Genomic DNA, 22,669 nt, shown 5'->3' on the forward strand with positions numbered 1-22,669 from the left:
CTCTCTGTGAACCATCTCATTTCATTTTAGATCTCCCCCGTTAAGAATTGTCTTTGTGTTTTTCACATTTTCAGTAAGGCAGCGTGGAGACTCACAGAGGCTGGGTCACACACCTAGTGAGGAAAAACTCTTGAGCTGTAATCCTCTAACCCCATCAGACTCCCGAGCCCATACCCTCAACCATTTTGTCAGAAATGCCATTTCTCACACTGGTTTATCCTGCATACCTCTGACAGCTCAGGCTCCATCAATCTCCTGACCAGAGTTTTTAATGATGCCCACTGTCCATCAGGTGAAGTCTGGATCCCTGATGCTGGGTTTCCAGGCCTGTCACATTATCAGGGCTCTGCATTGCCTAGTGCCAGCCGGCACCATTCACATTCTATCTGATGTAAGTGGGGCCTCCTGGAGTTGTGTGTGGAGCAGTCTTGCCAGCACAGTGGGATCCAGACCTTCTAAACCTTCTAAAGAGATTGTCACCTCTCTCCACCCCCGGAGAGTTGCTCTGTTGCAGCCCAGCATAGACTCACAGGCTCCTGTAGACATGGAAGACCCTTCATAGGCTATTACCAGTCTTCTAGTTTATAGCAGGGGAAACTTAGTCCCAAATGAAGAAGTATTTTGTCTAAGGTTACACAACTGTTCAGTGGCAGAACTTTTCCTACAACAAAACTGTCTTGACTTTTATTCTAGAGCTCTCCCTATTGCTCATAGGGTAAAGTGTCTGCCTGCAATGCAGGAGACCTGGGTCGGAAAGATCCCTGGAGAAGGAAATGGCAACCCACTCAGGTACTCTTGCCTGGAAAATCCCGTGGACAGAGAAGCCTGGTAGGCTACAGTCCACGGGGTCACAAAAGAGTTGGACACGACTGAGCGACTTCACTTTCTCCCTATTGCTCAATATTCCTTGGGAATTCAGAGGAAAAAAAAAAAAAAAAAGGGCATTTTCTATATCTGAACAAATGATCTCCATAGCTATGTTACTTCACCCTCGACCAGAAGAAGAACCGCCTAACTTTTCCTCTCGATTATTATAGTTTACTAGGTTTGCTGTTTAATGATAAGATAAAGCACCCAAGTTGGCTCATGTACAAGGGGCTTAATGCCACCCATGCACAGGGAGGCAGTGCAAACAACCTCACAGAAATTCAGAAACGGACTATCATTAAGACTGAGCCCCATGGAGACATCAGCCGGAGGGCAGTCCTTGATTGCCCAAATCTTCAGAGACCAGGAAAGGCCATGCATTCTGCCATTTACATGGCTGAGGGACAGAGGCCATGCTTATTTCTGTTTGGTTTCTCATACCTTGTTCATACCTTGATTTCACCAAAACATTGGCCATCAGCTGTCACTTTGTTGCTATTCCATCCCCTGTATGCCTCATGACCTTTCTGTTTCAGATTCCTTCGTTGTTTAGACACTAGGTCCTGTCTGACTCTTTGCGACCCCATGGACTGTAGCCCGCCATGCTCCTCTATCCATGAGATTTCAGCTCCCTTACTAACTGGCACATGGTTTTGTTTCCTTTCATTCTAGTTCCCCAGTGAATCTAACTCATCCAGGTTATCATTTTGACCAGGTTACACAATTTGAAACAATCTGTGGGTGGTTTATGGTCTGGTTGTGTCACTGGACTACATGTGGTTCAATCAGCCATGGCTCAGGGTGAGAGCGAAAAGTTCCAGATGTGGGAGATTGTGAATATACATATTTATTAACGCTTGGAAGAGGCTGGAGTAGGCAAGTTCCAAAAGGCTGGAGGGATATGTTACAGATTCATCTGCAGAGATGTGGCCACTGATGCCTCTGTGTTCTGGTACCCAGTCCTGTCTGCACATATCATGTCATACCATCATCTATCTGCTCAGACAACTGTCTCACCATCATTTGAGTCTACATATCAGAGACTCATTGCAGCTATGTTTCTCCAGAGACCAACTCAGGTGTAACGCTGAGAAAAGTTACTGCTGAATGAAGGAACCAGCAAATAAAGAAAACTTTATAGATTTTCACAGCTCTGAGACAAAGAGGGATTTACACATAGGCCTCTGATACCACCAATGACATTACATTATGTTGAGTGTCTGTTTATTATTACCATTTTTGCCCTGATCTTCCCTCTGATACTTTCACTCATGCAAAAGAAAAATGGAAAATAAGATCTCTCTCTTTCCACACATTCATATGGGTGTTTATTCATAGCCCAAGATGACACTGGTGACAATGTTATTTCCTGTATGGGTTGATGTATTTCATTCATCTTAATGATTAACATTTAAAAATATTACAGTGAGGAAAAGACTATCTTAAGGATTGAGTAGAGCAAAAATAATAAGTTCTTCACAGCACACCTTGCGTTTAGTCATCTTTTCATTTGGAGATGATTTAATTACTTGGAAAGATAAATAAATAATCAGTGAGTGATTCTGTGTGTTTGAGGTCTGGGGACTTATGCTGGATTTCTGTGATACTCTGTGGCCTAAGAATATAAAAGCTGATTGTACATACTTAAAATAAATGAAATTCACCTCTAACAAAAATTCTTTTCAATGTCAAATATTATATGGAGTTTAGACCATTCTTGGAGATGGATCCTGCTCCTCCATGTGTTGAAGATCTTAGTGTTTGGGAGCCAGGTAAAGCCAAAGCATGGGTTTTGCAGTCATATAAATTTGAATTTGAAGTGCAGCCTTACCAGTGTTTCAGGGTGTACCCTTGAGTAATTTATTTAATTGCCCAGAGCCTTGGTTTCCTTGTAGATAATATCATGGGTGATATTTACATATAGTTGTAGTGGAAATACAATTAAATGCTGTATACCACGCCCTGAATATACTGCCCAGCAGTACAGACAAATCAAGTACATCATCGAGGATAATTCCAGCTCTCATTACCTAATTTTATATTGCCCACAAGTGATGAGCGATTTGGACCCAGGCCTTCCCAACACCAGGCCGGGAGTGATCTTTTCACTTTCAAAGCTGACACTCCTGTGGTTCTCTATCTCTAGAAGCAGAGAATCACATTTACGTCGGAGCAGTTTTAAACATTCCACTTGCCCTTATAGAACGTCATGGTCATTGATAAGGGGCCCCATTTGCTTCCTACTTTAACATTTGAATTTGTTATTGGAGAGTAGAGCAACATACACAATGCTTGTTTTGCATCTCTGCTGTGTATTTTGCACCTGAGCAGAAGTGATTACTACCACAAGCTTATGCTTTGCTCCAAGTGTAGAAATGGGGGAAGAAATGGGATTCAATAGTTCCTGTAATACTTCCTGTCCCCATTCTCTGTGATTTCCACAGACATGGCATAATTCCTGTGATTTGATTTGAAACTAGAGACCAGCTCAGTGCTGAGTGATGAGATCTGAACTGGGAATAAAATATGCTTGAATTAATTTGCATAATGGAATACGATTGGTTACAAAGCTGTGTTTGTTGCAGTGGGGACCAGAGCCCCTGAGCTCCTGACAGGAGGACAGAGCACTTGCAGAATAAGGTTTTGAGTTCTGGTGGGCTCGGTAATATTCTTAATGTAATGATAACCTGCCTTTAACTGTAAAATAACTCCCTGGAAATGAAAAGAACAGGTCAGCCTGTCTGATCCTTCCAGCTCTGTGGGGGAGGAGAACGCTAAAAAAACCAAAGCCGCTTGCTTTGTGCTAAGCGCTTTCGTCTTTCTTTCTCTACCCGATAACAATTTCCAGCAGGAGTCCAAATATACTTAAACACCGTCTATGTCATTTTCTTTTACGGAGACAAAGGCAAGCACAGCGAGAGAGTTTTATGCTTAAGGCACGGTAGCTCATGACGGGCTATCTGCTCTCAAGATAGAGGGGCGAGCCTTCCACTTAGAGCTGGTGGTTTTGCAAATCCATTTTGCTGTCGTGTTATTACTTCTGTGACTTTCAACAACATTTATTTTTCCCTCCAAGCAATATGCTTCCATCATAAAGTCCTCCTATATGTTTTAGTAGAACCTCAATGCTTAGACATTTCTGGCATACTGCTAGAAAATGCTTTAATGGAAGGACTGTTCAAGAACTGCCTTGGCGGTGGTGGTGGGGGGTGTCTTTATTAAAACCAATTAGAATATTGATATATTTCCCTAGTTGTTGCCAATGTCAAGGTCTTCTTAGGAGGGCGGTCTCCTGTTTTCATGCATGATTCCTGCAAACTCTGTACCACTGCATATATCAATCAGATCTCTAGATTTTAGAAGCATTTCTAAGTAATACTAATAATCTTTCTGAACACATCTTTTTAACCTATACATTTGAAAATTCTGAAACTGTGTTTAAAAATAAGAAATCAAAGATTTACTTTTGTGTACTGGTGCTGTTCAAGGATCTGGTTATACTATTCAAGGACTTGTTATAACCTGTATACTGGTTAACTGGTTATACTGTTAACTGGCCAACTGTTTATATAACAGTTTATATAACCTGGTTATATTGGTATATACTGCTACCACAGAATCAGATAACAGATATAATTACCTCCTATTCATCTTCACTTTGATCACTGCTATAAAATATTTTATCTTCCTCTTTCTGGTTTGGTTTTAACATTTTAGTTACCATATTACCCCCTACTACCAAAACTTAAATTATTTTCATCATGAGACTGTTGTCTTATGATATGTGTCCATATGTGGCCTCCTGTCTTCTCTTAGTGGAGAAGGCAATGGCAACCCACTCTGGTACTCTTGCCTGCAAAATCCCATGGACGGAGGAGCCTGGTAGGCTTCAGTCCGTGGGGTCGCTAAGAGTCGGACATGACTGAGCGACTTCACTTACACCTTTCACTTTCCTGCATTGGAGAAAGAAATGGCAACCCGCTCCAGTGTTCTTGCCTGGAGAATCCCAGGGATGGGGGAGCCTGGTGGGCTGCTGTCTGTGGGGTCGCACAGAGTCGGACACGACTGAAGCGACTTAGCAGCAGCAGCAGCAGCAGCAGTCTTCTCTTAGAGAGGCGATATCATGTGCATTGTGGGTGATAACAATGCAGGTCTTGGAACTAACCATCCAGTATTCACATCTCAGTTCCTCCACTCGCTGTCTCTGTAACTATGAGCAACTCACATCACGTTGGTATGCCTCAGACTACCTATCTGTAAAATGGGGATTATAATAATACTGCAGTGTAGAGTTATTATGAAAATTTATGACTTATTGAAAGCACTTGGAAGAATGATAGCCAAACAATGAAAGAGCTGAAAGTGAAAGTGTTAGTCACTCAGTTGCGTGGCCAACTCTTTGTGACCCCATGGACTGTAGCCCTCCAAGCTCCTCTGTCCATGGGATTCTCCAGGCAGGAATACTGGAGTGGGTTGCCATTCCCTTCTCCAGAGGATCTTCCCAACCCAGGGATCGAATCCAGGTCTCCTGCCTTGCAGGCAGATTCTTTACCATCTGTGCCACCAGGGAAGCCCAGGCAAACAATAAGATTGGGCAAATGTTAATTGTTATTACCATTTTCAGCATAATCATATTATGAGCATAAAACTAGTTCTCCTGTTGGTTCACTGCACCGAGGTTACTATTTCTATCACAGTGTCCATATCATTCCCTTGTGAACCTCAGAAGCCAACAAGTGGTGACAGCTGGTATTGCTCACTGGTTGAAGACAGACTCCAGATCCAGCTGTCATGGGCTCAGACTCAGTGCTATGATTTATCAGAAGCATAACTTTGCATACATTGCTTAATCTATCCAGATCTTAGTTTCCATCCTTTAAAGTAAGAATATTCACAGTTCCCATTCATAAGTTTGTTATAGAAATTAATAGATGAGTTACTATTTATAAAGATTTTAGAGCAATGGTTAGAAAAAGATTTTGCTCAGTAAATTTTCACTCCAAAATTGAATTAAAAAGCAATGTCTTAAAAATTCATCTTAACATACCTGAGATTTACCATTAAAATAACTTTATATAATACACACAGTCATATAAACACTTATAAATAATGGTTTCAAGGAACTACTTTTAAAAGCAAGTTGACCTTGCTATTCTTTCCAACAGAAGAAAATAGATAATTTCACCTTTTTAACAAAGGGTGAAATGTATCAACTTTTTAACAAAGGGCAAAATTTATTGCTTATTGGTCACATGGAAACTTAAATTCGTTAATATCAATCTAGAAAATTTTTATAAAGAAAAAAAAAGTTATCATCTAGTTTCAACACATTTAGTGTCAGAAATAATTGTGCTTTGCAGCAAAATGGCAGCCAGAAGAAAGAGGTGATGAAATATCAACTTTAATTAAACCCTTTCTTTCAAATACACTTCACAGTATATGCAAGAATAATTTATCACTGTGTGAATGAACACTTAATACTTGGTGTGGTGTGAAATGGGCAGAGATCTTGTTGCACCATATGCTTTTACTTTTCTATTTCTTCCTCTAGAGATTCTATGGAGGCATTATCAAGTTTGCACTTGAAGTATGGGGTTCAAATCATCTATTTAGCTTTTACTGGTGTCCTGCTCAGGCATCTGCCACCCAATGTGAGTAAGATATCATCCCAACCATTAAGAAGCAACCAGTCTAGTAAGGAGATGGTGTTATGAATCAGAAATGCCTCCAAAATCTTTCACCCAAAAGAGAATGTGAACCTGGAAACCACCTGTAGAAAATGTCACCCAATGGCTTCCCTTTACAGAGAATGAGGCATGGCTGCCACTCTCGGAGCTGAGGCAGGCCCTGCCATGAGCTAAGTGGCAGATTCTTAATTGTATCTTTGTCTTTCTGACTTAAATGCAGGCATCTTCCTATGACTTTGCATTACCTCACTGTAGGATTTAACTCCTCCTGGTCCCTTCCATGCAGTCGGTTTGCCTTACAAGAAGCAGCATTTGGTGTAGTATTGATATGCCCAAGTATTGGGTGAAGCTGTTAAGTGACCACACTGCCCCCTGAATCTTTCTCTCTTTTCTACACAGCCTTTAACATATCCTGGAGTCTGTCTACAACAAATACTGCAGTCCTTATTCCTTGAAAAGGGACTTACATAATACATCACAAAATAGTATTGAGGGCAGTGATGGATACCTGGAATGACTGTACATGTGTGACCTCCCCAGATACCATTTTGCCATATTACAAAGCATCAGAAAGGCTTGGGTTGGTAAAATCAAAGAGCCTCAGAAGAAAAGGGGTTGTTCACCAGCAAAGTAGAATTCCACCAGTTCCCTTATTTCTGAGACTTCTAAGGACAGATGGCTCTGGTATCTCCATGTAACTCTTATTCCTCAATTCCTCTCTTAGAGAAAGCACTTCACCTCTGTCCAGGGCATCTCCACCTGCAGATCAGAGCACTTTCTTCTGCTGAGTGAGCCCACAGACTTGAACTGTGGCTCTCTGGAAAGGGAGGAGGAGACCCAGTGTGTGCCCAGTTCTCTCTCTGTCTTTAGCCCTGTATGTGTGCACCAGTTCTTGTCATCCACGTTGTTCAGATTAGACCTTGGAGGCTCAGAGTGCCTGGCTGATGTGCCCAAGGCCCCCCAGATTGAAATATACAATGATATTCCAGTTCAGGTCAACCCAACCTCCAAATCTAGGTATCTTCCTCTCTGCCAAGATGCATGCTATTTCCTTTCTGTTTACCTCTCTCCCCATCCAACCACTTTGTCCAAATCAGATAGCAAAGAATTAGGTGATGGTTTTTATTCATACAGTGTTCAAGAATCCTACCAATATCACTGGTACAGCCACTACGGAGAACAGTATGGAAGTTCCTCAAAAAACAAAAAATAAGACTACCTGTAATCCTATTCCTAGGCTTATATCTGGAGAAAACCATCACCCCAACATTCATTGTAGCACTATTTACAATACCCAAGACATGGAAGCAACCTAAATAAATGTCCAGAGACAGAGAAATAAAGAAGATGTGGCATATAAATGGAATACTACTTGGCCATCAAAAAGAATAAAATAAAGCCCTTTGCTGCAACATGGTTGGACCTAGAGATTATCATACCAAGTGAAGTAAACCAGACAAAGAAAGACAAATATCATGATACTGCTTATATGTGGGATCTAAAATAAATGATACAAATGAACTTATTTACAAAACAGAAATATACCCACAGACACAGAAAACAAATGTATAGTTTCTTCCCCTTATAGGGGAAATGGAGTTCCCTTAAAGGAGAAATGGAGTGAGTGAGATAAATCAGGAGTTTGGGATTAACATATGCACACTACTATATATAAAATAGATAACTAACAAGGACTTACTGTATAGCACAGGGGACTATATTCAGTGTTTTATAATAGCTTATAAGGGAAATAATATGAAAAAGAATATTAATATGTATACATACACAGGTACATATAACTGAATTGTTTTGCTATGCACCTGAAACTGGCACAATCGCAAATCAACTATACCTCTCAATTAAAAAGAAAAAAAAAAAAAAAAGAAGCTCACCAATTTCATTTAGACCCACAAGTGTTGAAATGTAGTTTCGGCCTCCATGCCCTGCAGCTTTCTGAGAGTCCCTCACGTTACAGGTAAGGGTGGTAATGAGGACCATCTGGTTCTGGAAACTTGAGCTCCGACTTGTGTCTGAGAGGTGTTCCAAGAGGAGATGATGATTGTTCAGAAGAAGGTATGGGATCCTAAGACAGGAGAATGAGCACTGGACGTTCCTTGGGGAAGCATAAGTTTCTGGCACCAGAAAGACAGTCCCATAAAAAAGCTGAGAAACCTGAGGCAGGAGTTAAAGATCAGAGAGAAGAGAAGAACCAGAGTGCTGGAGAGAGGACTAGAGTGACAGTAGGTGAGAAACCATAGAGGCATGGAAATGTGTTAGTGGTTCATCCTTACTATTGATGAGTAGCTGAGTCGTGGCCAAGTGCCAGGAACATGACCTTTGGACCAGCTGGTGGGGAATGCTGTTTTATTTTGTTTTTCCTTGTTGAAGGGAGCCTATAGAGTATGCTTAGAAAGACTGTCAGTTTAAGGTAGGATTTTCATCTTGGGTGGACATTTGACCAGACAAAAGCAAATCGTGCTTATTGAATTGATACTATATTGACCAACAATGAAAATTTGACCCATTATTTCAATGACAAATGTTTTAGTAGCCATCACTGACCATCTCAGGGTCTGCCCTGACCTCTCATATCTCGGAGTCATTGCTGGCTTCCTCCTTCTGCAATACAGTCTTGGGAAGTACTATGCTTGTGAGCAGCTCTGGGCTTTGGGGCATGCCATTCCTTCTACCTGGACATCCCATCCATTTCACTCTTACCACAGTAACTCATCTGAGAGTCGAGCCCTTCCATCCCATCCTTCTGGAAGTCTTTCTTAACAGTCCCTGCTCTCCGCTATCTCCAACCTCAATCCCCATCAATTATGTGTTCCTCTACCGAATGCCCATATGCCCTAGGTTTCCCTATTACAAAAACATAGCCAAGAACGATTATAATCATTAATATAATGAAAAGAAAGTAAGTGAAGTCGCTCAGTCGTGTCTGAGACTCTTTGCGATCCCATGGACTGTAGCCTACCAGGCTCTTCCGTCCATGGGATTTTCCAGGCAAGAGTACAGGAGTGGATTGCCATTTCCTTCTCCAGGGGATCTTCCCGACCCAGGGATTGAACCCAGGTATCCCTCATTGTAGGCAGACGCTTTACCATCTGAGCCACCAGGGAAGTCCCATGATCATTAATATAATAATAACAGATAAATATCAAGTGCTGACCACATACCAGGTCTTGGCTAAGAGACTCAGATCTCTACCTTCCAGTGAGTAGGATTCCCCGGCCCATTTCATAAATGAGCACGCTGAGCTCAGTGTTGGCTTACCCTAAACCCAGAGCTAAGTAAATGGTAAAACTGACTCTTAGACTTGGGCAGCTGGACTCCACAGTGCACACGTTTTATCCTCATATTGACTTTGAGGGGTTTCTTCCTGTATGTTTGTCTTACCAGCGTGGTGAACTGGCCAGAGAGTGGAGACTATTTCTCACCGGCATCTGCCTCCTCAGTACCCAGAGCAAAGCCCTCACGGGGTCCATCGTGGGTCACTGTTTACAAAATGGAATGGAAATGGAGATGGAACCTGTGACTAATCTGACCTTTCCTGCTCCCAGCAGAGGCCGACTGGGGATGTGGGCAGCCCTGACGTGATGTGCTCGGAGAGGAGAGACCTTCCAGCCCGAGCGAGGTCTGCGTGAAGCGTCTGGGGAGGCCGCCATCCTCCAGGCAGCCGCACGGTTGGCGGACGAGGTGACAGCCGCATTCTCCTGTGCCTACCACGTAACCAAAAATGAAGGAGAACTACTGTTTACAAGCCGCCCTGGTGTGCCTGGGCATGCTGTGCCACAGCCAGGCCTTTGCCATGGACCGGAGGAGCCATCTGCGACCCTCGTTCCACGGGCACCATGAGAAGGGCAAGGAGGGCCAGGTGCTGCAGCGCTCCAAGAGGGGTTGGGTCTGGAACCAGTTCTTCGTGATAGAGGAGTACACGGGGCCCGACCCCGTGCTCGTGGGCAGGGTAAGGCTGCTCAACTTCATGCTCACCTCTCACTCCCCACCCTCCCTGGACTGGGGTCCTAGCAAAACAAAAATCTAGGAGGGAAGGTAGCAATGGTCTGATCATCACTAAAATCCGCCATATCCTATTCATTCATCCTTCAAGCTTTATTTATTTATTTTTTTAATTCCTAGATATCCATGTTAAGAACACTTCTGTTTCCACTTGATATTATACCCTAAAAACTCTGTTTTTAATGGCTACCCAGTAGTCTCTTGAATAGAAATGATGATTATTTATTTAACCATTCTCCAACTGGGGACATTTCCCCCACCATGTCCAAACCCTAGCTAGGATGCCTTCCTTTGTGTTCTTAAAATGCTATGTACTATTTTCATCATAGCTTTTTTCCTGTAGTACACATGTCTGTGTATCCCTCTGTCTCCTTCACTGGACCCTGAGCTACTTTCATCAGGAACAGGTTCAGTTTTGTATCGCCAGATTCTGACACCAAAGCCTAGTTTTGGGGACACCTCAGTGAATATTTGACAAGATGAATGGATGCATAATGGGGATGGGTGGGGTTCTATCCAGTTTGGCTCAAAGATGGCAAAACCCATTTCAGAAGGCTTGAGAGCCCTAGTACTACTGAGAAATCCTGCATTCTCTGAGTACCCCCTCCAAAAGTGCAAGGGTAGAAAGAGTCCAAAATATGTTTGAGGGCGTGTCCCCTGGTGATCTAGTGGTTAGGATTTGGCACCTTCACTGAGGAGCCCCTGATGGAGGATTTGGTTCAATCTCTAGTAGGGGACCTGAGATCCTGCAAGCCATGCAGCCAAATTTCAAAACCAAAAATAAAAATAAAATATGTTTGAAAAACTGACTGCCAGCTATCACTTGTGGTAAAACATACAGCCATCTTTCAGATGCAAGTGATATTAATGGCAAGCAGATAGATGTTCATACACATAAGAGCAGAAAGCCTGCTATGTGAAGGCACTGCTGCTGCTGCTGCTAAGTCGCTTCAGTCGTGTCCGACTCTGTGCGACCGACCCCACAGACGGCAGCCCACCAGGCTCCCCCGTCCCTGGGATTCTCCAGGCAAGAACACTGGAGTGGGTTGCCATTTTGAGGGAAGCAAATGGCAAACTGCAGTAGATTAGTCCCTGGCCTCAAAGAGTTCAGGGACTAGTGGAAAAAGAGACACTTACCTAAGCAATTAAAAAAAAACCAAAAAAAAAAAAAAAAAACAACTAAGGAGTAGAATAATAAATTCACTAGAAGTGATTATGAATTTACGTGGCAAAGTTTAGGAGGCATGAAGGAAAGCTTCATGGAGACGATGGTAATAACTTGTGACCTGAAAGATGAGCAGGAGTTATCTAGTGAAGGGGGAGAGGGACAAGAGCAGATTCGTGGGGTTCTCATTTCTGAGCCTCATAGATTCCATGAAGTTATCCTATTTGCTGCTTAACATGAGACTACCATTCCATATTTATGGAATTGACATCTTTGGAGGAGGTTCATATTAGTGTCCTGATGATATTGTTAATGGTTGGAAAAGGGTCTTTCTGAAGAGATGCACCAGAGCAGTTTCATCATTTATACCCAAAATGGAAAGATCACACCCAAAGTAGAAGTATCCTTGAGAAATGGAGCACAGGGAAATAATTGGCACATAGAATTCCTTCCATCAAGGAGACAGGCTCTGTGCCCAGAGAAGAAGAAGAGACTTGAGCCACAGCAGGAGCTGTGTGGCTTGAACAATGTGGAGAGTGTGTGTGAATTTTTCTGAGAAAATAGAACTTCTGCCACAGGGACTTTCTCCATGGGGAGCAGGGTGTGTGTTAGGGTGGGGAGGGCAAAAGACACAGACCCTAGAGGGCATCTCTGTGGAGCAAGCAGGTATTGTGTCTACTAAAAGGCAGCAGCAGACACAAGAGGAGGGAAAAATCTAGGCATGTGAGAATGAGCCAGATGTCAGATTGGATGGGGAAAGAAAGAAAAAGAAAGTGGTTAGATCCTATGGAACTTCCTTTTGAGATAATGCTGGTCTCTAGTTCTCCATGAATAGGAGGATTAGACTAGATGACTTGTTCCCTAAAAACCTTGATTTGATGTCATTTGAGATTGAGTGATTTAGGATGTTCTGAAAATGTGGAATTTGGCAAACCATGGACTTTTAGATCTGCAGGGAGCAGAGTCTGCATCATGCTGTGCTCTGCCAAGGGGATAGCCTCAGTCTTGGGAGTTAGGAACTGGCTGTGTCTGCCTCAGCAACTGATCCCTTGATAGGACTGAATGGGTTTCCAAACTGCTTTTTGTGTCAAAACTAATATATGTCATTATTAGTTGTGTGGTTCATCATTGTTGGAGAGGGGGCAAAAGGGAATTTATATCCAACTTTGAACTCTGAAAACAAGATAAAAAATAATGAGCACTATATTTAAATTTTTTCAGTTACTTGGTTGATCGTGAAATTTAATTCCCAAGAGTCTTGCCAAATTTGCATGTAATATATAAAGGTCCCTAGAAACATTCCTTGTCTAGACTCCCATTAAAGGAAGTGTTGCATTGACTTCCTTGTTCCACATTCCATGGTCATGGCTGAGCCCCTGACTTTTGCCAAGTCTGAGGCAGAAAAAACAAACAAATATAAACAATTATTGGGTGTTAGGAGGACAGCCAGAGGAATGTCTGCCCCCACTGTGGAAACTTGCATGAAGACTGGGGTAATTTGAGTCATCCTTTGGAGCTTCCATATATTCAGATAGCTTTGTATATTACAAACTGTGCTATTCATAAGAAATGTGTAGCCATAATTTCATGACAACATATAGCTTGTTATGAATCACAAGTTCTGAAGGAAAGTATGCTTTCTTTTTTTCCCCCTAAGAAGTACTATAGACTAAAATCAAAATGTAATTTGTACCTACAGGTATCCCTCTGAGCTGAAATAATTGGTGTTTCACTGAGGCACTGCAAATCCATTAGATATTTTGGGGAAAATTAAAACAATACAACAAAATTTAAAAAGTAATGTATTCTATCCTGCTTTGTGATTCCAGGCAAGCTTTCTAGGTCTTGGTTTCATGATAATAATAATAATTAAAATCACATTAATAATAATATTAAAATGGCACTCAAATAAACATTAAGATAATAATTTTAAGTAATAAGTATTATTATCATTATTACTTCCCTGAGAATACAGCTTTATAGTTTACACTAGGTTTTCTTAGGTGGTAGGTAGAACCAAGGGCTTTTTATCCACCTGCCTATTCTTGCAGCCCTATGAGAACAGTGAAAGTATTGCTTATCTTTTCCCATAAAGGGTAAAATGAGGGCAGAAGAACTCAGATTAAGATGATAGCTGCAGAAATTTAGGTTGGGCAACAAAGTACAATAAAGACTCTATTGCTATGGGAGAATTGGACGTGGTCTTTAGGGGGGGTCCCATGTTACAAAACACAGCAGAGTAAGGCAGAAGGTGCCAGTGGGTAGTCGGGTGACCTGGATGACTTCCTGGCCCTGCCAAGTGTGGATTTAGACGAGTTCCATCATTTTGCTGGGCTTTGTCAAAGGAGGGGAAAATCTCAAGGAGATAGTCTTTCTTTAGTCTAAGAGCCCTCTCCACACACTCCATGCTTATGAGGAGAATGGGAAGGCAATGGCACCCCATTCCAGTACCCTTGCCTGGAAAATCCCATGGACGGAGGAGCCTGGTAGGCTGCAGTCCATGGGGTTGTGAAGAGTCGGACACGACTGAGCGACTTCACTTTCACTTTTCACTTTTATGCATTGGAGAAGGAAATGGCAACCCACTCCAGTGTTCTTGCCTAGAGAATCCCAGGGACGGCGGAGCCTGGTGGGCTGCCGTCTGTGGGGTCGCACAGAGTCGGACACGACTGAAGCGACTTAGCAGCAGCAGCAAACAGGCAGGGTCCATCCCCAGAGCCTCATACTTTCTGTGCCACACAGCAGGTCATCCAGAAATCCTGATCAGTGAATTGTTTGCAGTAACAAAAGCTTGGTGTCCTTTGGAACCTTAGTGTCCTTTGGAAGAAGATTGAAATAATATCCTCTATACAGTGGATGAGATCAATATATATGTACCAGTTTGGAAGGGTCCTCTGAATTTACTTTTGGTAGGAAAACAGAGTTGAGGAGTGGTGTGTGCACTATGCACTTTTTTGTGTAAAAATAAACCAGAGCACATGTATTTGTATAGATAGTTTGGCATATGCATAGAATATGTCTTAGAGGATTCATGAGACACTGGTAACAAGAGCTGTCTTTGCACAGGGAAAATGAAGGCATGGCAATCAGAACTTACAAGATTTACTTCTTGCTCAAATGTGTATCTTTTACTTTCTATACTATGCATATATTTCTTTCAAAATAGCTCTACTAATGTGTATTATATGTGTTTCGTATGTGTGCATATATAATAGGAAAGGGGGAGGGAAAGCATGAATCTTAAAATTGAAATATGTTTGGACTCTGGCTTCACTGCTCCCCAGCTGTGTGCCCTTAGCCAAGACAATTATCTTCTCTAAGATTACATTTCTTCATTTGTAAATAGAATGAGAGTGTCTCCCTCTCAGTGTGTGTATGTCTGTGTGTAAACAGTGCATTGTAGAAAACTGCATGTGAGTGTGTCTCTACCTCCCCAGAGCATTCGTCATGGAATTACAAGTCTCCATTTCTCTTTTCCTAGCTTCATTCCGATATTGACTCTGGTGATGGGAACATTAAATACATTCTCTCAGGTGAAGGAGCCGGAACCATTTTTGTGATTGATGACAAATCAGGGAACATTCATGCCACCAAGACATTGGACCGAGAGGAGAGAGCCCAGTACACGCTGATGGCTCAGGCGGTGGACAGGGACACAAACCGGCCTCTGGAGCCACCGTCGGAATTCATTGTCAAGGTCCAGGACATTAACGACAACCCTCCTGAGTTCTTACATGAGACCTATCATGCCAACGTGCCCGAGAGGTCCAACGTGGGTACGTAAGGGAGGGGGAGGATGGACCTGCTCCACCTGCAGGCTTGGTGTCTCTGCAGGTGGGTGGGCTGGTGCCCATTCTCCCAAGTCGGGATGTAGAATTGATGCTGTAGCTTCTATGGCAAAATAACAAGTTGAAGTTTCAAATATTTTAAATTGCCCTGAGGTTTTAAACTGTAACCTTGCAAATATGAGGAGGCACAGAAGAATAGGAAAAGTGTGATCGAACCCAGGCCATCCTGGCCCTGGTGCTTATTAACTTTGTGACTTGGAATCAGTTCCATCTGTTCTCTTAGCCTGAGTTTCTCCTCTGTAAAATGGGACTAAAAGTTTCTAGTCATGCAGGATTATAAATAATACACATCTGGTCACTAGTGCATGTTGGTGTTCAACAAGTAATAGCGGCAGAGTTTGTAGCGTGTAGGCACAGTGCTCATTAATGATTTACATGCCCTGTTGCATTTAATCTTTGCAGTGACTCATCTTTGCAATGAGGTAGGTCCTATTTGACATATTTTGCAAATGGGAAACCAAAGCTAGGAACAAGTTAATTATAATTTATTCAAGGTCATCTGAGCTATTAAGTGGGTCCAGGATATATACCTCACCATGACACTGTGTCACCATCTGTTAGAATAATTCAGAAGCAGCCATGTCTTTCATCACACATACAGACACCTAACATTGTTAGTGGACAATTATCCTGGCAATAATTCTTGTTTGACTATATAGAATGCAGGTAGTTGTGCTTGCTTTTGAGAAGCATGCCTCATATTAAGAAGGGTTTGCTTTTCAGGCAGTGACCAGGGCTGTTGTGATCAGGGAGTAAGTATGGTTATGAAATCAGAGATTTAAAGTTCTGATGAGCTTAAGGATCATCAAGGCCAAACTGCCCATTTCACAGATGAGAAGACCAAGCACAGAAACTGAGAATCAATTTGCCCAAGAAAGTTAGATACAGAAGTGACTCTAGAATCCTACTCCTCGAGACTTCCCTGGTGGTCCAGTGATTAAGAATCTGCCTTGCAGTGCAGGGGATGTGGGTTCAATCCCTGGTCAGGGAACTCTATACCCCACATTCCTTGAAGCAACTAAACCTATGAGCTACAACCAGAGAGTGCACACCGCAACGATATATCCTACATGAAGTACCTAAGACCAGGGGCAGCTAAATAAATAAAGATTTAAAAAACTCTACTCTTCCCACTTTGCATACAGAGATTGTGGTGCAAAACAAACAAACAAACAAACAAAAAAATAGCCCTCTTCTTCTCCTCCAACTAACGTGAAACCCTTCTCATACTTTATAAAAAACCAACTGGGCCTATTCTGTGTTCTCTTTGCCTTGCCCAAATCTTTAGTTTCTCAGTAGTCACCTGGGAACTTTTAATGAGAAACAGCAGACATCAAAGAAATCATTAAGTAGAGGACAACAGTGTCAGCAGCTGAGCCAGGAGAAAAAGGCCAGTCATCAAAAAGGATGCTCCAGGGGAATTTGCATTGACCCAATGTCTTGGGGCAGCTTGGTGCTTAAGGATTAATATCAGACTTTGCATCGTGGCCTATGAGAGTTATCTGCTGTCAGACAGTACTGGATTGGAATCATGACTGTGCCTCTGACCAGCCAGGTCAACCCAGACAACATCTTACATCTTTCTTAGTTTTCATTTTGTCATCTATACCATGAGGATAATGTAAACTCTGATGAGGGTTAAATAAACATAGATGCAAAATACAAAGAGTTGTAATGAACTTAGTGGATTTCTTGAAGCAAATTAAGCATAAAAAATAATACTTTCCCAAGCTCTACCATGAAAGTAGAGAATAGAGCTTATTAATGCTGTTACAGATCTCCATGATTTAGAATACTGCCTAGTTTTGTGGGAAGAATCATCCCCCAAAAGTTGTTTGTACGAAAAAAATGAATTATAGAATTTAAAAAATAATAAAATAAAATTTGTTCTTATGCTGTGTGAAAATCACCAGCAAACTTGTAGATCAGAGGGCTGACAGAGGGTGTATAAATGGGCTGCCTTGTCTCTCACGTAGAACCTGGCTCCTCTGTTGAAACTGTCACTGAAAAAACTTGGGTTTGGTTGTTTGCTGGGTAGAGGTTAGAATCCTGACTCTGACAGTGACCCACTTTGCAAAACAGACTGCAGAACTTCCTACCTGTCATACTTAGTAACTCCCAAGCACAATGAACATAAAAAGCACTTAGCAGAGGGGCGGAAGACTTGGAACATGCCCCAAACAGTGCTTGGCACAGAGGAATTCTATAAGTACCAGCTCTCTCCCTCGACCATCTCCCCTGCTCCATTCTGAACCATCAAGGAACAAAGGTTTTTCCTACAAAAAACAGAATCCCCTCTTCTTTCAATTCCCTGGTTTCCTTCCACTGTGGCTCGCAATTGCTGGCCTTAGAGCTCACCAGATGTCTACTGGTGATTTCTGTTGTGTGACTACCAGACCCATTGGAGGTGGGAAGATGCAATTTTCATGCCAGTAGGGAACAACATTCTGTACAATATTTATGGCCATAAATTAATTAAAATGTAGTATTAGCAGCCATTTTATTACATGCAAAGCAACAATAAAATGATGTATTTATTGCTCTGCTACAGATGGAAGACCACACTCTGTCCTTTCATGAAAAGCAATTCATCATTAATTATTCTTTATTGTACTCTTTGGGAAGATTTTTATTTAATTATTTGATATACTGAACATTCCAGTTGCATGGGCATTAGAATGTTTTTACAATAATGTTCACATTATTATTTTAACTACTAAGCATAGCAGGATGCACTATGAATATAGAAAGTTCATTTTTAAGCTATGGGGATTAAAAAGGGAGGGGGTGGGAGGGAAATTATTTTTGCATCTCAGTCCTGGAAAATCAAAGCATATTGAATAATTTGGGGGCTCTTGTTAGTTTTTAATCTTAAGACAAAATTTGCAAACTCTAATATAATTTGAAAAGTGGAGGGACTGTTGCTAACAAATGTTTCACTTTTAAGGAACGTCAGTGATCCAGGTGACAGCTTCAGATGCAGATGACCCCACCTATGGAAACAGTGCCAAGTTAGTGTACAGCATCCTGGAAGGACAACCCTACTTTTCAGTAGAAGCACAGACAGGTACCATGGAATGGCATTGTGATTTGTGACACATTATGAATGAGTCCAGGCCTGCTGGCTGAAACCTTTTTGAGTCTCAGTTTTCTAAAATATAAAATGGGCCACCTAACAAGACTATTGTGCAGTGTAGACACTGCACATTACCTGGCCTATAGTTAGCATTCAATGAACTATGCTTATTATGACTTCTTTTATTTGTATTGCACCATGTCACAATACTGCGCATTGCCTGGCCTGTAGTTAGCACCCAATGAATTATATTTGTGACTGCTTTTGTTTGTATTGCACCATGTCACAGCAATAAATAGAATCCTAGACTGCAACTTTCCTCGTGATATCAGTTCTTAAAATTCAACCTCAACTTAAAAATGTATCTTCAAATATGTTTTATCATAAAATTCAACTTTGGATCCAAATTAAGAGACCATAGGACTTGAGGACTGGTAAAAACTGGCAGCTCTCAAAGCTTGAAGACTGCTGTGCAGGGTTGGGGATGGTGGGGGTGGGAACTGATGAGGCTCAGTCAGGTATGTCTGGGAGGTGGCACATCCCCACCTCCTCCACGGAGCTTCGAGGTTCCCAACAGGTATTAACATCCAAAAAGGAGGTTCTGCAAATCCTTACAGAAAACAAATAGCAAACCAAAAAAGTGAACGAATATACCAGCCAAAACCCACACCAAAATGTTTCACTCCATGTGTACCAAATTTGATTCTAGGATCCTTTTATTAGAATAAACACTAAAATCCTGTGAAACTGTCAGTCCACAGTATTATACCTCAAACTCCCTTCTTTTTTCCACAATATACCCCCATATGTTTGCAAGATATTTACAAAAAAATCCACTTATATTAATACAGTTGTAATTTATTAAATACATGTATATATGTGTGTGTGTGTGTGTGTGTGTGTGTGTGTATAATATTATATTGCATAGCCTGCCAATCAGATATTTTGCCCACTTACTGAATATAACTTCCACTTCCTATGTGATCATTTATTTGTAGACACTATGCTTTGGGTCACAATTTAGGGGGCTACTTGCTATGATTTCATCAAAGGCATCTACCAATTAATTTTGCCAAGGATAAATGTGGAACTGCGTCTAAGTTTTTGAGATATTAAAATTGCTGGAGGGACTCTAGTTGCAATATTCGTTATCTCAGGGACTCATGTTAGGAAGCACCAATTTGAACCTACCAAATTATTTAACAGACAAGAAAAATGAGGCTCAGTGAGCTGAAGAATGTTGCTGAGAAACATACAAACGTCGGGGTCAGAAAAGGATAAGGGCTTAAAGCTTCCACGACACTCTCTTAGATTTCTAGTGTAAATGTTGCTACATCAACAGACAGAAAAAGCTTGCATGCATTCCCAAAAGATTTTAAATGAACATGGTTTCCACACCAGTAATGCACTAATATCCAGAGATCATGTAGAATTCAATTATTAATGTATCCTTGTCAGTGATAGGTGATAGTAAACAACTAGAGTTGACATAAGCATTGTGTATATTTCTAACCAATTTGTTATACACTTAAAAAGCTAATATTAACATTTTAATGTATTGCCATCTACTTTTAACTTAAAACAGACCAGAGTAATGTTTCTAAGCATTGTATGCAGGCATTGATAGTCAAAGGATTCTACTGACAGTCCAAAAGCATGGGTTTATGTTATGCATGCTCATGTAGTGGGTCCTCAAATGTATCAATCTTTAGCATCTTTAATTAAGTGTTGTTATACCTGAGAAGGATGAGATTATTACTTGCATTTATAGTACAACATATAAAACATAAAATTTTAATGCTACATTAATAACAATGGCAATTTGCTGGAAAATATGTCTATATGATGCTCCAAGTACAGCTACTTTTGATGATAAATATGTTGGAGTGACTCTTCCGTGCAGATAGGTGCTGTTTTATTCATCTCTGCTTCCCTGTGCCTAGATCTTTTTTGTTACAATGTAATTAATGAATATCTGTGGTGTTCCCTGCTCACCTGTCCAGGTATCATCAGAACGGCCCTTCCCAACATGGATAGGGAAGCCAAGGAAGAGTACCATGTGGTGATCCAGGCCAAGGACATGGGTGGACACATGGGTGGACTCTCAGGGACAACCAAAGTGACGATCACACTGACCGACGTCAATGACAACCCACCAAAGTTTCCGCAGAGTAAGTCAGTGGGCTTGGTTTTCACTTTCCAATGGTGCCACAGCCAACTCTCTTCTCTGACCCATCCCTGCTATACTCAACTTTCCAGAAGGAATCTAGAGTAATGGAGGCTCTTTATAACATTCTTCCAAAAAAAAAAAAAAAAAGACAACAGTAATGACAACAGAAATCTTAAGTGGAGGAGAGGTAGTGGGAGAAAGTGGAGACATAGAATGTTCCACAACCCTGGGAAGAGAAAAATCCATTTTGCTAGGCACTCATGATGTGATGTAGTAATTAATTAACCTTTCTGTCTCAGTGTTCTCATTTCTAACCTGAATATGTAATAGTAGCTGGATCAGTTATCTATTGCTACCTAACAAACTACTTCAAATCTTGGGCTTTAAAGCAATAATAATTGTTTATTTTTGTCATGAGTCTGAAACTTCGGCAAAACCTGAAAGAGGCAGCTCGTTTCTGTTTCACAGCATCAGTTGGCAGAGTTTGAGGCTGGAAGATCCACTTCCAAACTGGTTCAATCATGTGGCTGGCAAGTTAATGTCAGCTATTGCTTCCCGTCCATGTCAGCCTCTCCAAGGAGTGGCTTGGATGGGTTCTGAAAGTGAGAAGAGCCCCAAGGACAGCAAGTAGAAACCGTATTGCCTGTCATAACTGAGCTTCAGAAATCACATAGCATCATTTCCACTGTAGTCATAAGATTTCCCAAATTTAAGTGGAGTTCTTATAGACCCCACCTTTCAAGGGAAGGACTGTTAAAGTCTCTTTGAAAGAGAAGCGTGTGGGCTGGGAGATACTGTTTGGACTGTTTTTGCAAAATACAATCTTCCACAAGACTCAGTTAATAGGATGTTGGGACTCCCCTGGTGGTCCAGTGATTATGAATTCGTTTTGCAATGCAGGAGACACAGGTTCGATCCCTGGTTGGGGCACTAGGATCCTACATGCTCTGGGGGAACTGGGCCCACATGCTACAACTACTGAGCCCGAACCACAGCTAGAATGTCCATGTGCCGAGATCCTGCATTCCACAGCTAAGACCCAACACAGCGAAATAGACAAATTAATATTTTTTTAAAAAACATTTAAATTAGTAGGATATTGTTAGAACTAAATGAGCTACTGTAGAATCTTACAATGATATCTGGCATAAGCTGTCAACAAAGGTTAGCCATTATTATTATCTAGGTGATTATGCAACCCACTCCAGTGTTCTTGCCTGGAGAATCCCAGGGACGGCAGAGCCTGGTAGACTGCCATCTATGGGGTCGCACAGAGTCGGACACGACTGATGTGACTTAGCAGCAGCAGCAACAGCAGGTGATTATGGTCCTACAAAATTAATAGGATTGCAGCAGGAAATGAAAGAAAAAAATGATTTGAAAGGTCATTGTTAATAATCATAATTACAACAATTACAACCTTTCAATGAATAGTTACTACTATTGAAAATCTCTATGAGAGTCTTTATTTCACAGATAAAACCAGGTTCCATGGAAGGTGCTGTAAGTTGCCTGAAGGATTACAGCAAAGCTAGATTTTGAACACAAATCTGGTTATGTGTACAGTGCAGGTATTGACAGAGGTACGGTATAATCATAATGATGCTGGTGCTGATAGATCATGGGGAGTTCACCATGAAAGCTTCTTTAGAGATTAGCTGGTAGAGCCTATGAGTTTATTGCCAGAGAGATGGCACTCTTGACAAATGAGAAAACAGGGAAGGCCACCAAGTATGGCTCCAGAAAGGCACCATGGTCACCCAAAGGAATTCAAAGACAGCAATCTCTGGAAGGGAGACATTAACATGGAGGATTACAGGCTGACAGCCAGTTCTC

At 41.6% G+C, this 22,669-nt stretch overlaps 1 protein-coding gene across 4 annotated transcripts in view; it reads left to right on the forward strand.

Moving 5' to 3' along the window:
• Nucleotides 1–22,669, forward strand: part of CDH11 (cadherin 11) — a 152,317-nt gene that overhangs the window by 90,630 nt on the left and 39,018 nt on the right. For 3 of the 4 annotated variants that reach the window (XM_081514483.1, XM_081514484.1, XM_081514485.1), the window contains exons 3-6: nucleotides 10,118–10,521; nucleotides 15,221–15,515; nucleotides 18,535–18,654; nucleotides 20,667–20,834. In XM_081514483.1, the coding sequence (XP_081370609.1) occupies nucleotides 10,294–10,521; nucleotides 15,221–15,515; nucleotides 18,535–18,654; nucleotides 20,667–20,834 (811 nt within the window). In that variant the 5' untranslated portion in view covers nucleotides 10,118–10,293. The remainder of the gene's footprint in view (nucleotides 1–10,117; nucleotides 10,522–15,220; nucleotides 15,516–18,534; nucleotides 18,655–20,666; nucleotides 20,835–22,669) is intronic. The other variant, XM_081514482.1, reaches the window with a different exon arrangement.

The sequence above is a fragment of the Giraffa tippelskirchi genome, chromosome 7 (assembly GCF_054371585.1).
Source record: "Giraffa tippelskirchi isolate mGirTip1 chromosome 7, T2T-mGirTip1v1.2.pri, whole genome shotgun sequence".
Lineage (NCBI taxonomy): Eukaryota > Metazoa > Chordata > Mammalia > Artiodactyla > Giraffidae > Giraffa > Giraffa tippelskirchi.